The sequence below is a fragment of the Mesoplodon densirostris genome, chromosome 4 (genome assembly GCF_025265405.1).
Source record: "Mesoplodon densirostris isolate mMesDen1 chromosome 4, mMesDen1 primary haplotype, whole genome shotgun sequence".
NCBI lineage: Eukaryota > Metazoa > Chordata > Mammalia > Artiodactyla > Ziphiidae > Mesoplodon > Mesoplodon densirostris.
The window spans coordinates 129834298-129846298 of record NC_082664.1 but is presented as its reverse complement, the minus strand read 5'-3'; the positions used below and the strand labels follow the sequence as shown (position 1 = coordinate 129846298).

Below are 12001 nucleotides of genomic sequence, written 5' to 3'. Positions count from 1 at the left end.
CAACAATTTCTAGAACATACCACTCAACAGTAGCATATACACATTTTTTCCAAGTGTAAATGGAATAGTTATAAAAACAGACCATAGGGCTTCCCTGGTGGCGCAGTGGTTGAGAGTCCGCCTGCCGATGCAGGGGACACGGGTTCGTGCCCCGGCCTGGGAGGATCCCAGATGCCGCGGAGCGGCTGGGCCCGTGAGCCATGGCCGCTGAGCCTGCGTGTCTGGAGCCTGTGCTCTGCAATGGGAGAGGCCACAACAGTGAGAGGCCCGTGTACCACAAAAACAAAAAACAAACAAACAAAAAAAACAGACCATATTCCGCACCATAAAACAAGTTTCAGAAACAGAGTCACAGATGTAGAAAACAAACTTATGGTTACCAGGGGGGAAAAGGGATAAAGTGAGAGATTGGGATTGACATATAAACACTACTTATATAAAACAGATAACTAATAAGAACCTCCTGTATAGCACAGGGAACTCTACTCAATACTCTTGAATGACCTATATGGGAAAAGAATCTAACAAAGAGTGGATATATGAATATGTATAACTGATTCGCTTTGCTGTACATCTGAAACTAACACAACATTGTAAATCAATTATAGTCCAATAAACGCTTTTTTAAAATGAATAAACTTAAAATAGTGAATTGAACATAAGCATTTAGTCCTACTAATACCTGAAAACCCATTAAAATGGCAGTAAAGGAAATATTTTAAATGCAGAAATCCATAAGGACAGAGAGAACAGGAAAACTGCAATAAAATTTTAGAAGTTAGAAAGCCAATGGGCAAACATAAATTGCCTCAGTGGTCCTGAGAAAACTGAATCCTACAATACCAATGAGGAAAGTCAAAACAACAGAACTTATTCCTCAGAATCTCAAAATGTTCAGAAATGGGTGGCAGCAGATACTTCTGGAAACGAAAGTGAGGCAAAAAAAATAGGACTGACTGAGAGTCTAAGAAGCAATTAGAAAATGGTACAACCACTATGGGAAACTATAGGCAGTTTCTAATAAAGTTAAATATCTACCACCAAAAAATAAATAAATAAAAATAAAATAAGGGCCTCCCTGGTGGCGCAGTGGTTGAGAGTCCGCCTGCCGATGCAGGGGATACGGGTTCGTGCCCCGATCTGGGAGGATCCCATATGCCGCGGAGCGGCTGGGCCCGTGAGCCATGGCCGCTGGGCCTGCACGTCCGGAGCCTGTGCTCCGCAACGGGAGAGGCCACGACAGTGAGAGGCCCGCATACCGCAAAAAGAAAAAAAATAAAAAATAAAAAATAAAATAAAATAAAATAATTCAAATTATACAAGATATGTTCTTTGATGACAATGAAATTAAACTAGAAATCAACAATAGAAAGATACCTGGAAAATCCCCTACTATTAGGAAGTGAAATAACATACTTCCAAATAACCCATATGTCAAAGAAGATATCAGGGGCTTCCCTAGTGGCGCAGTGGTTGAGAGTCCGCCTGCCGATGCAGGGGACACGGGTTCGTGCCCCGGTCTGGGAAGATCCCACACGCCGTGGAGCAGCTGGGCCCGTGAGCCGTGGCCGCTGAGCCTGCGCATCCGGAGCCTGTGCTCCGCAACGGGAGAGGCCACAACAGTGAGAGGCCCGTGTACCGCAAAAAAAAAAAAAAAAAAAAAAAGATATCAATGATAAACTAAAAAGTACTTTAAACTGAATAAAAATGAAAACATAGCATTTCAAAATGTTTGGATTGCAGCAACATCAGTGCTTAGAGGGAAATTAACAGCATTAAAAATGCCTATATTAGAAAAGAAAGAAGGTCTAATATGACTGATGTACAGTACATTATTTCTCTCTTAAATAGCCATAGTTCAATCTACAGCTTCAAAAGAGAGAAGACAGCTCAGTTTGATGGGGCAGATTCCCCTTAATTAAAATCACTGTTTTACCTTCAGTGAAGACAAAACACAGTGCCCACGTAATAAAGTCTCACACATATGGAATGTCAAGGTCTGGGTGTCATAGTGCATGATAGCACACGCACCTGTGCGGTTAGCTGGCCTTGCTGACTGGGAATCAGGAGAAGTTAAGCTTTGCCTCCTTCCTACTTCATCAGAAGGAGAGGTTGGTAATGATGATATTGGAGGAGTCTGTGCACGACGTGTGGGAAGTACAGTGGTAGTTGGGTAACTAGAGAACATTTGCCTTTAAGAAAACAACAATGGTTAGCACAGAAATCCAATTAGAAAATAATGTATACATCACAATCTTCTTACAGAAGAATATGAGACCTGGAAAGCTATACAAGTTAGCTATAGTTTAATTGGGGAGAGGGAAGAGAGACTCCACAGTGTTAAAAATCGTTACCTCATAGGATGCTTTTACTCTAAAAGTAATGCCTTTTCGTGAGTTCAGCAAAATAAAAGCAACACAGCAGGTGGGGGGAATACAGCAATTAACAAAATAGATTTTTAAAAAATCCCTGCCTTCATGCAGCTTTCCTTCTACTATAATACCAAGGTGACAGGGGTATTTTGGTAGGCATATAGTAGTTAGAGAATAAAGAAGACTTTTAAAGATAGATAACTTATAGTTACTTCAGATACATACATTCGCTATAGCCATGAAATTATTCACATGGATTTAAAGTGAGAGTCTATAGGTAAGTTACGGAAAGAAAAGATAAGTGCCCAGTCACCCAACACAAATGAAAAACAGCATATGAATGATATGTCAGCTGTGTAGAGGGGTAAAGGTACAGGAGAAGCAGCCCCTCTCATGCTGATAAGGCAGACACTGGCTAAAAAATAAGTCCAGGAAGATCCTCACTGAGTGACTCCTCTTTAGATTTGTCCAACAGAACTAATAACTTTTTAAGCATCAAAAGAGCACTGTCAACCCAGTCAAGCAACTGTGATATGGTGGTATCCACACAGGGGTCAGTTGTTCCCTGATTTTTCTTGTATTAAATGATGTTGAGCCAGGCAGCGACAACTGCAGCTCTACTACAGTCCTAGCCGATAACAGGGAAATGCAGACTAAGAGGAAAGAAGGAGTCACAGGCCTGGTGAATGTCTCTGGGAGCAAGGGAGCATTATTTTACCACTGAATTCCATGCCTATGGAGTTTGAAAGGCAACAAAGAGTCACAGTGCTACTGATTCTCTGTGGATGCCTTGAATTCTGTAATTGCCAGAAGGATTAAAAACCATATTAGAATATCCTATCACTCTTCTCTTCCTCCTTTCTTGAACAGAAGCACTTCCTGGAACTGTGTTACTTAAGTGAGAGAGCTAAGAGGCAGATGTGTGGGGGCCGGCCACTGGTAGCTACTAGGATTAGCACTCCTTCTGTCTAAGACCAGAGCAATAATTCTTAATGCGTGAGCTAAAGCTCACTGTATCAGAATCACTGGAGAAACTTAATTCAAATGCAAACTAGGTGCCACACCAGACCTACTGAATGCGACTTGCTGGGGAATACAGCCCCAGAGATTTAAAAAGCTTCCCAGGTGGCTCTTGTGCACACCAAAATTTTAGACTCATTACAATAATAGCCACTCTCTCTCCTATCCTCTAAGATGTGTTTACACACTGGAAACAATAATGACCTATTAATTAAGGGAAGGGGGAAAAGAAATAAGAAAAAGGGAGACTATTCTGCTTACCTTCATTTCACTTAAGCCCTCGTTAAGAGAGCTCACAAAACTCTCTCCCTAAAGATTTTCACTCAAACGTTTTTATTTTATGTATACATCTAGCAAACTGAAGCAAAAAGAAACTTAGGCATTCTTTGGAATTTATGAGTCTACTAAAATAGGGCTGGCTGAAGATCATAAGACATGCTCTCTCGTTTGAAAAGTAGACTTGTTTGACCTTATAGAAAGAATAAAAGTATAGTTAAAGAATTATGCTTAAAAGGAAAACACCAAGAAGAAAAAATCGTTTTCCTGGAGGTAAGCTCTTTCTTGAGGCTCTAATATTCAAAATACAAGTATTTACCTTTGGAGGAAAAAAAATATTCAAAAGTCTAGCCAAAAAAAAAGATCATTATAAGAAGATAGAGTACTACAGTACCTGATTGTCAGTGGTACTGCTGATTAGATCTGGGACCACCACTAACTGGCTGTGAGACTTTGGGCAAGTTATTAAACTTCTGAGGGACACTTCCAACTTCAGTAAAATGAGTTTGACTATATGATCTCTCGGGTTCCCTCTAGCTCTAGAATGCCTTGACTTAGTTGGACACATTCTTCACAAGAGAACAATTGTGTGTTTAGAACCATAGGCATCAATATGGCAGACATTAAAGGTCAACTTCCCTACCTGAGAAGACTAAGTGGCATCACTCCTGGGGACTCAGATGCAGGCACCGTTTCTGTGTCAGTGACTGGAGTAGTGGCAGTTGTGGTGTCCTCCAGTGAGCTGCTCATAAAGGATGTTGTACTTGAGGCTGATGGGCTAGTGGTAACTGGCGTCTGTGCCTGTTGGGCTTGGTCACTTTCCTCAGCTTGTTGATCAATCTCTATAAACCAAGATTAAGGTTAAGAAAGTAGTAAGGATTTGTTTTTTCAAAAGTGATGAGGGAATGGGAAACTTTTAATTTGGAAAGCTTCTAAATATATTTCATAAGTATCAATTTCTGCAAAAGATTTACAGAAAAAAATGTTCTTATATATATATACATCCTGTATTCACTATTGTACTCGTTATAGACTCTACAGACAATAATGTAACAAGCCCTTGTAATTACTCATTTCTTATTTTAGAGAAGGTGCTCTTAAAAACAAAAAAGTTTCACTTTTGTTTGTTAAGGTTTAACCAGAGGTTCTCTAAAGATCATTAAAACTGTGTTTCCTTAGCACTTTGATTTTGATGCCTATCTTTAGTCTTTAAACAAGCAAAGATGAAGATATGTAAATACAAGAATAATATAAACCTAAACAGAAACTCCATGTTCTAAAAATGACAGTGCTTCACAAAATAAACTACTCCCAAGAGTTAAAAAAAAAAAAGTTAAAATGTCTAAGGGCTTACAAATATTTGTAATTTTTCTTATCTGGTAAGGGAGCCTACAAATAAACATAATCAAGATAGCAGTTGTTACAAACAGAGAGCTAATTCTATTTGGCTTGCTAAATGATGAAGTACTTTTCATAATCATGATCTTAACACTCCTATTTATATGCACCACACACCTCTCTCTTCCTACTTACTATCTAAGCTAAAAAAGGAAGAAGGGGAGTAAGGGAAAAGGTAAAAGAAGAGGAAGAGGAAGGGAAGGAAGAAAATGAGAATGGAAGCACCATGAAGGCAGGTGACTTTGTTCACTGTTGACTCCCCAAAATCTAGAATAGTACCTGGCACACTGTAAGCACTCAGTAAATGTTTATTGAATGAACCTCATTTTTATCTCAGAATTCATATTATCCCCAAAGGTGAGGATAAAAGATAAAACAAGGTTTTTTTACACACAATATATAGTCTATGAAAGTAGTACTTTTAAAAGTCCTTTAAAATGTCTCTGAGAAGTTATCAGAATAATATATATATTGAATCAGATCAGTAAATACTTGAGTACCTTCTGTGGCATGAGTTAAATTTCAGTTTTACAAAATGTAATAATTATTAAGTTCTAATACTTGCATAGGTTTAAAATAGAAAATTATAGGTACAGGCACACCTCAGAGATATTGCGGGTTTGGTTCCAGATCACTGCAATAAAGCAAATATTGCAATACAGTGACTTTTTGGTTTCCCAGTATATCTAAAAGTTATGTTTACACTATACTGTAGTCTGTTAAGTATGCAATAGCATTATGTCTAAAAAAAAAAAAACGATGTACATATCTTAATTAAAAAATACTTTATTGCTAAAGAATGCTAACCATCATCTAAGCCTTCAGCAAGTCACAGTAGCAACATCAAAGATCACTGATCACAGATCACCATAAGAAACATAATAATGATGAAAAAGTTTGAAATATTGTGAGAATTACCAAAATGTGACAGAGACACAAAGCAAGCAAATGCTGTTGGAAAAATGGCACTGAAAGACGTGCCTAACCCAGGGTTGCCACAAACCTTCAATTTGTAAAAAATGCAGTATCTGCAAAGCTCAATAAAATGAGGTATGCCTGTAGACAGATGATTATTAATATAAAGAAACAGAAAGGAACTGTTTTCCTTGCAAAGGAAATGTGAAAATTGCTTTGGCCCCCCCAAAAAAACTTATAAGTCTTTAATAGAATGTATCACTTCTGACAATTATGAATAATTTCAACAGCACAAAGCAAAAATTTTAAAAATCAGATAACTTACCTTGTTTAATTTTGCCCCCAAACTGGTCTTCCAAAAGTCCATGGACCACTAACTTATAGATCATGGCTTGAGCTCGTTCCAGATCTGCTAATCCCAGTGCTCTCTTTATGGGTGACCGCATGACTGCTCGTTTCACCATGTGGCGCATCAAGAACTGAAGGGCTGCACGCATCTCCACGTCTTCATGAACAACTGGAGAGCTTGCACAGTCTGAGTTGTGGCCATTTTCAGCCAGAACTTTTGGTATCAGCAACAGTTCAGCATATTTACTACAGCCAAGAAGAGCACTAAGTGATTTCATAGCACCGAGGTAGAGATAGGACAGCTGGACTGCTCTGATTTCTGACTGGGCTATGTCATGGTTTTTGGATATGTGTTCGTGATTTTTTCTTTTTCCTTCTGTTATTTGATGTTGGGATTCCACACCTGGCACTGTTGAATCTAAAGAAAATGAAGCTATTTCGTTTTCTGATTTGGAGCTTGTGGTACCCTGACTTTTAACATCATCAGATGTTAAGCCTGTTCGTGTATCTAAAGCAGATTCACTCTCAATTTTCTGCTCAACATCCCCTTTCTCCTCAGACTCATGTCGGTGTTTCTTTTCATGTCGCTTGGCGCTCTGTTTGCCCATGTCTTCGTGAATGCCAGTCAGATATGTGAGGTCCAGCAACACAGAAGCCGTCAGGCCTCGAAATCGTGCCACGTCAAAAGGAAGCGGTTCACAGGGCTCCAGGTTATACAATGGAGTATCACTAGGCGACCAAAAAGTTGGGAAGCTTTAATAAAGATCAGAATGACACAGGAAGAAGCAAGTGAGGGATAGACAAGAGGAAGGTACAGAAAATAATGTAGACAAAATAAGATGTATCATGTAAACAGTACAGATAATAATTTGCACAAACTAGAGAACTCATTACAAATAGAAAAATGAATCTATTATGAGAAAGTGGGGGGATGTGATGTTAAACGCAAAAGCAATGAGATGTTCATGTGCTTTCAAATAAGAATATTCATTACTATATAATATAAGCCAGGAACTGGCAAAATTTCTGTAAAGAGCCAAACAGTAAATATTTTAGGACTTGGAGGCCACGTGGTCTCTGTTGCAACCTTTCAACCCTGCCATCATAGTGTGAGCACAGCCACTGATATACCTGAATGAATGTGTGTGGCTATGTAACTTTATTTACAAAAAGAGGAGCCGGGCCAGGTGTAGTATGCCGATCCCTGATGTAAGCTATTTGGAAAGTTTGCATAATAAATCTAGTTTATTATATGGGTAATGGTCATTTATAACGTGTTCCAGATAAGACTTTGTTTCATTCAAAAAAATTACTTTGTAGTCTTCAATAAATGCTTCTAATTTAGTTTAAGCAAGAATATGATCACGTATTTCCTGATATTCATCAAGAATTTCCCTAAGTTTAAACATGTTATAATTAAACAAATTGGAACAGAAAGCTTTAGCAAGTATACAAAGTTTGGTGGCATATATTTGTTCTATTAAACGAAATCTTGGTTCTAGCTTAAACTTTCAAATCTTGTTTTCCCTTTGTGTCATTTTTCTTGTTGGTTTTAATTTAATTTAATTACTTTGCTATATCATATGCATCTTAGTAAGGCATCATAAATCCTTTCTGAAACAAGGCAAAGAATAAAAGAAAAGGCAGATACTTTCACAAGTAAAATTTTCATTGCTTTCTTAGCTTGAAGTCCATTAACTCCTGAAATTGTGTGTAAAATTCATATATAGTTATTTTTCAGCTGAGAGGGTCCACTGCTATCATTAGATTCTAAAACAGTACCAGCTCCAAAAAATACTGAAGAACCGTTTTGTTTTTTTGTTTTGTTTTGTTTTTTTGCAGTATGGGGGCCTCTCACTGTTGTGGCCTCTCCCGTTGTGGAGCACAGGCTCCAGACGTGCAGGCTCAGCGGCCATGGCTCACGGGCCCAGCTGCTCCGCGGCATGTGGGATCCTCCCGGACCGGGGCACAAACCCGCGTCCCCTGCACTGGCAGGCGGACTCTCAACCACTGCGCCACCAGGGAAGCCCGAACCACTGTTTTTGATACTATCCCATGTCATATTAACAGTGGAATCACTTTAAGCAGTATAATGAACAGTTACAAAGTATCATCAATAAATCCATGTTTTCAAATGATATAACTCTGTAGTCATTAGATGAGTCCCCTTATCAACTGAGATACTTGACATACTTCCTTTTAAACATATGAAGTTTCTATTTCACACAAATCCTATCTGATTGCAAACACATCTAAATGCTTTTAAGCACACAGTTTGTGCCAAATAAATGTAATTTTCATACCCATCCAACATGTTGCACACTAAGGGTATAGAAATATATGCTTTAAAAAAAAAAAGGCAAGAATACTTAAAAATCACAGATAATCCAAAACCTAATTTTAGTCACTCAAATGTTCCCACCCTACATTCAAAGCCCTCCTACATAACATGTAACTGACAGACCTGCTGACTGGCTTTTTTCTGTCCCAATGCGTAATGGAAATGATTAAAAAGGAGGAAGCCAAATGAAAAATAGAAGGATCCCAGTTACACCTAAACTAGTGAGCTTACCATTTCTTCACAAAACAAAATAAAAACTATATATTTTACAAGCCACTAGTATTCCAAGGAACACAAGTTTGGGAAATATTCCTTTATGAAATCACAGTACTCATACCCAGATGTATGAAAAAAATTATTTTAAAAAGTTAATTGGGGGCTCCCCTGGTGGCGCAGTGGTTGAGAGTCTGCCTGCCGATGCAGGGGACACGGGTTCGTGCCCCGGTCCGGGAAGATCCCACGTGCTGTGGAGCGGCTGGGCCCGTGAGCCATGGCCGCTGGGCCTGCGCGTCCAGAGCCTGGGCTCCACAGCAGGAGAGGCCACAGCAGTGAGAGGCCCGCACATAGCAAAAAAAAAAAAAAAAGTTAATTGGCAGCTCACCTAAAATACATAATTACTCACTGTCCATAGGCAATGGCCCATTTCACCAATAAATACTCATTTGCTAAAAGTGTAACTCAACAAATCATACCTGATGGTAATTTCTGCTTCATCCCATTGGACTTTGGCAGACGTGCTGCCCTCCTTGACCACTCCCAGCAGTGTGGCATGGCGCCCAGTTTGCTTGTGAACACACCGACCTCCAACTCTAAGACCAGCATCAACTCCTCCTATCACTGCCAGCACGGGCCACACCTCTATGCAAAGGGTCCTCAGCTGCGGCTCTGACAGGTCAGCAAGGCCATGTCTATTGTGTTTACCTTTCTCTTCCTCTTTGCTCTCCTTCTCCTCTCTCATTTCATTTTCCTCTCGGCTTTGAACCGAGCGGCTTTTCTTTAGCTTCTGACCTGAATCTTTAATACATATCTTAATTTTGTGCAGCCTTTCCATCATTTTTTTGTTAATGCAGTAAGTCCAACGGTCTGTTCGATGAAGGATACGAATAAGCTGAATAGTGGCCTCTGCCAGCACTGCTGCTACTGGACTACAAATGGGGTCTCCTGGAAGTAAGTCTCGTGGTGTGCCACGCATCTGCATATCACAAATTTTCACCTATAAAAGAAAAGAGGGTAGCAAATGTGTGATTATTAATAGTTCTCCTAAACTATTTATTCTGTAAATTATAAAACTATAAATTCTAGCACATGAATCCTATGTGGAACTAGTATTTGGTCTCCTGATACGTGTGTATTATACTGTTGGCCCCCAATAAGGAGTGAACAAATTTTACAGTTCTACTGAGGTTAGTACCAGTATGGTCCTGTGAAATAAGCTACCTTGTCATTTAAACTGCGTGCAGTCTGTGAGCAGGAGTGCTGTTGTGGCCACCCAAAAGATAGATATAGACCAAGGTTTATGTGACTGACTCCATTTAGCACCAACCCCCGATCCCCCGGAAAAGCCTTGAGGATCTATCCACTCTAGTCCTCAAGACAGCAGAATAATAACGAGTCCTGGGACCATCTTATATTGTTCCAGGGGCACAAAGATAAATCACAAGGCTAGAAAATTGGTATATTCCCAATCTGGACACACATTTCAAATAAGACATAGAGGCTGAAAGAAGAGCAAGACTTGGGTTCGAATCTTAACTGTATGTAATTTTTGGAAATCATTTAATCTCACTAACCTCAGCTTTTTCAACTGAAAAAAAAATTGGCACTAATAACAGTATCTATCTCTTACTATATTAAAGATTAAATTAGACTATGCACATAAAGTGCTTATCAGTACAGTGCCAGACACACAGTAAATGTTCAAAAAATGTTAACTATTATTAGTATTGTTTTTTTTAATCAGATTCTGAAGTCAGAAAAGGCTTCTGGGGGCTTCCCTGGTGGCGCAGTGGTTGAGAGTCCGCCTGCCGATGCAGGGGACACGGGTTTGTGCCCTGGTCCGGGAAGATCCCACATGCCACGGAGCAGCTGGGCCCGTGAGCCACGGCCGCTGAGCCTGTGCGTCCGGAGACTGTGCCCCACAACGGGAGAGGCCACAACAGTGAGAGGCCCGCGTACCGCAAAAAAAAAAAAAAAGAAAAAAGAAAAGCCTCCTGGGTAGAATAAAGTGATTGATACAAAGCCTATGGTTAAATTAATTCCTTCAAGGTTCACAAATGTTAGGGAGCAATAGGCCATCATTCTAACCAGAACATACCAGAACCTATTCTGGGCTGCAAGAAAATCATCAGGGAAAGGGATAAAAGCAGGTACTGGTTTGCCTCTTTATTTCATTTCCAGTTCAGTTTTGTTGACTACCTGGTTCAAGAAGCAGTTCCCCTCTCTCATGAATGGCTAGCTTGAAATTATACCTCCTTGAAAATTTTAAAAATATATTAAAAGCCCAGAATAAATGGTAACTTTCATGGTTAGAATTTACCAAATCTAGCACTTCCATTATAGACACATTATATATGAGATGGCTTGAAAACTTTCTACTAAAAAATAACTAGAAATTCCGGAGACCAGACCTAGGCTACTTTTACTTGACGTTATATCCTCAAGTAAAAGGATGGGGTAGAAAACAAATCAACCCACAGGGAGACCACAAAGAAGTTTCTCTCTAACTGGGTTTTACATGAGGAGAAAAACAAGTTTTTAGTGAGAGGGTTATCTCTTTAATACTGTCCTCCTGAAGGTTGAAGGTTCAAATTTACACCATCTACAAGGACTGAGAACCCTCTCAGCTGAATGAATGAAAGGCAGTTTCCCTATCCTAACTGAAACCTCCATTATTCACCTAATGGTATCTGATTACACTGAAGATTATTTTTAGATTTCTCATATGCACAACTGCCAATAAACCAGATTATCCCTAAACTATTTCCTGTAATTCCTAAATTGCACATATGTTTGAAAGTTGACTCACTATATTCAAATTACCAGAATATCAAATAGTGCCTTAATAAAGAGCAAAGGCAACTTCTAAAAGTAATCTAACCTTCATCTGGAAGAGTAAATTATCTGAGCAAATACTTTTAATGGTAGAAATAGCTTATTGTTTCTGTGAACTCTGATGTTAACAAATATTAATAAAAAATAACAAATATCCTTTATGCTTAATTATAAAGGTTTGAGGTTTCATTACCTTTTCCCCTGGGTTGCTACTATAGAACATTACGCATGGGTACAACTCTGCTGCATCCACATCTTCAAAAGCTAATTTGGGTTCCTA

The 12001-nt window shown here is 39.2% G+C and overlaps 1 protein-coding gene across 7 annotated transcripts in view; it reads right to left on the bottom strand.

Moving 5' to 3' along the window:
* HERC1 (HECT and RLD domain containing E3 ubiquitin protein ligase family member 1) overlaps nt 1-12001 on the bottom strand; it is a 220482-nt gene that overhangs the window by 69921 nt on the left and 138560 nt on the right. For 5 of the 7 annotated variants that reach the window (XM_060097204.1, XM_060097205.1, XM_060097207.1 and 2 more), the window contains exons 37-41: nt 11915-11998; nt 9363-9883; nt 6307-7082; nt 4312-4510; nt 2032-2192 (exon numbers count right to left, since the gene is read on the bottom strand). In XM_060097204.1, the coding sequence (XP_059953187.1) occupies nt 2032-2192; nt 4312-4510; nt 6307-7082; nt 9363-9883; nt 11915-11998 (1741 nt within the window). The remainder of the gene's footprint in view (nt 1-2031; nt 2193-4311; nt 4511-6306; nt 7083-9362; nt 9884-11914; nt 11999-12001) is intronic. The other 2 variants (XM_060097208.1, XM_060097210.1) reach the window with 1 other exon arrangement.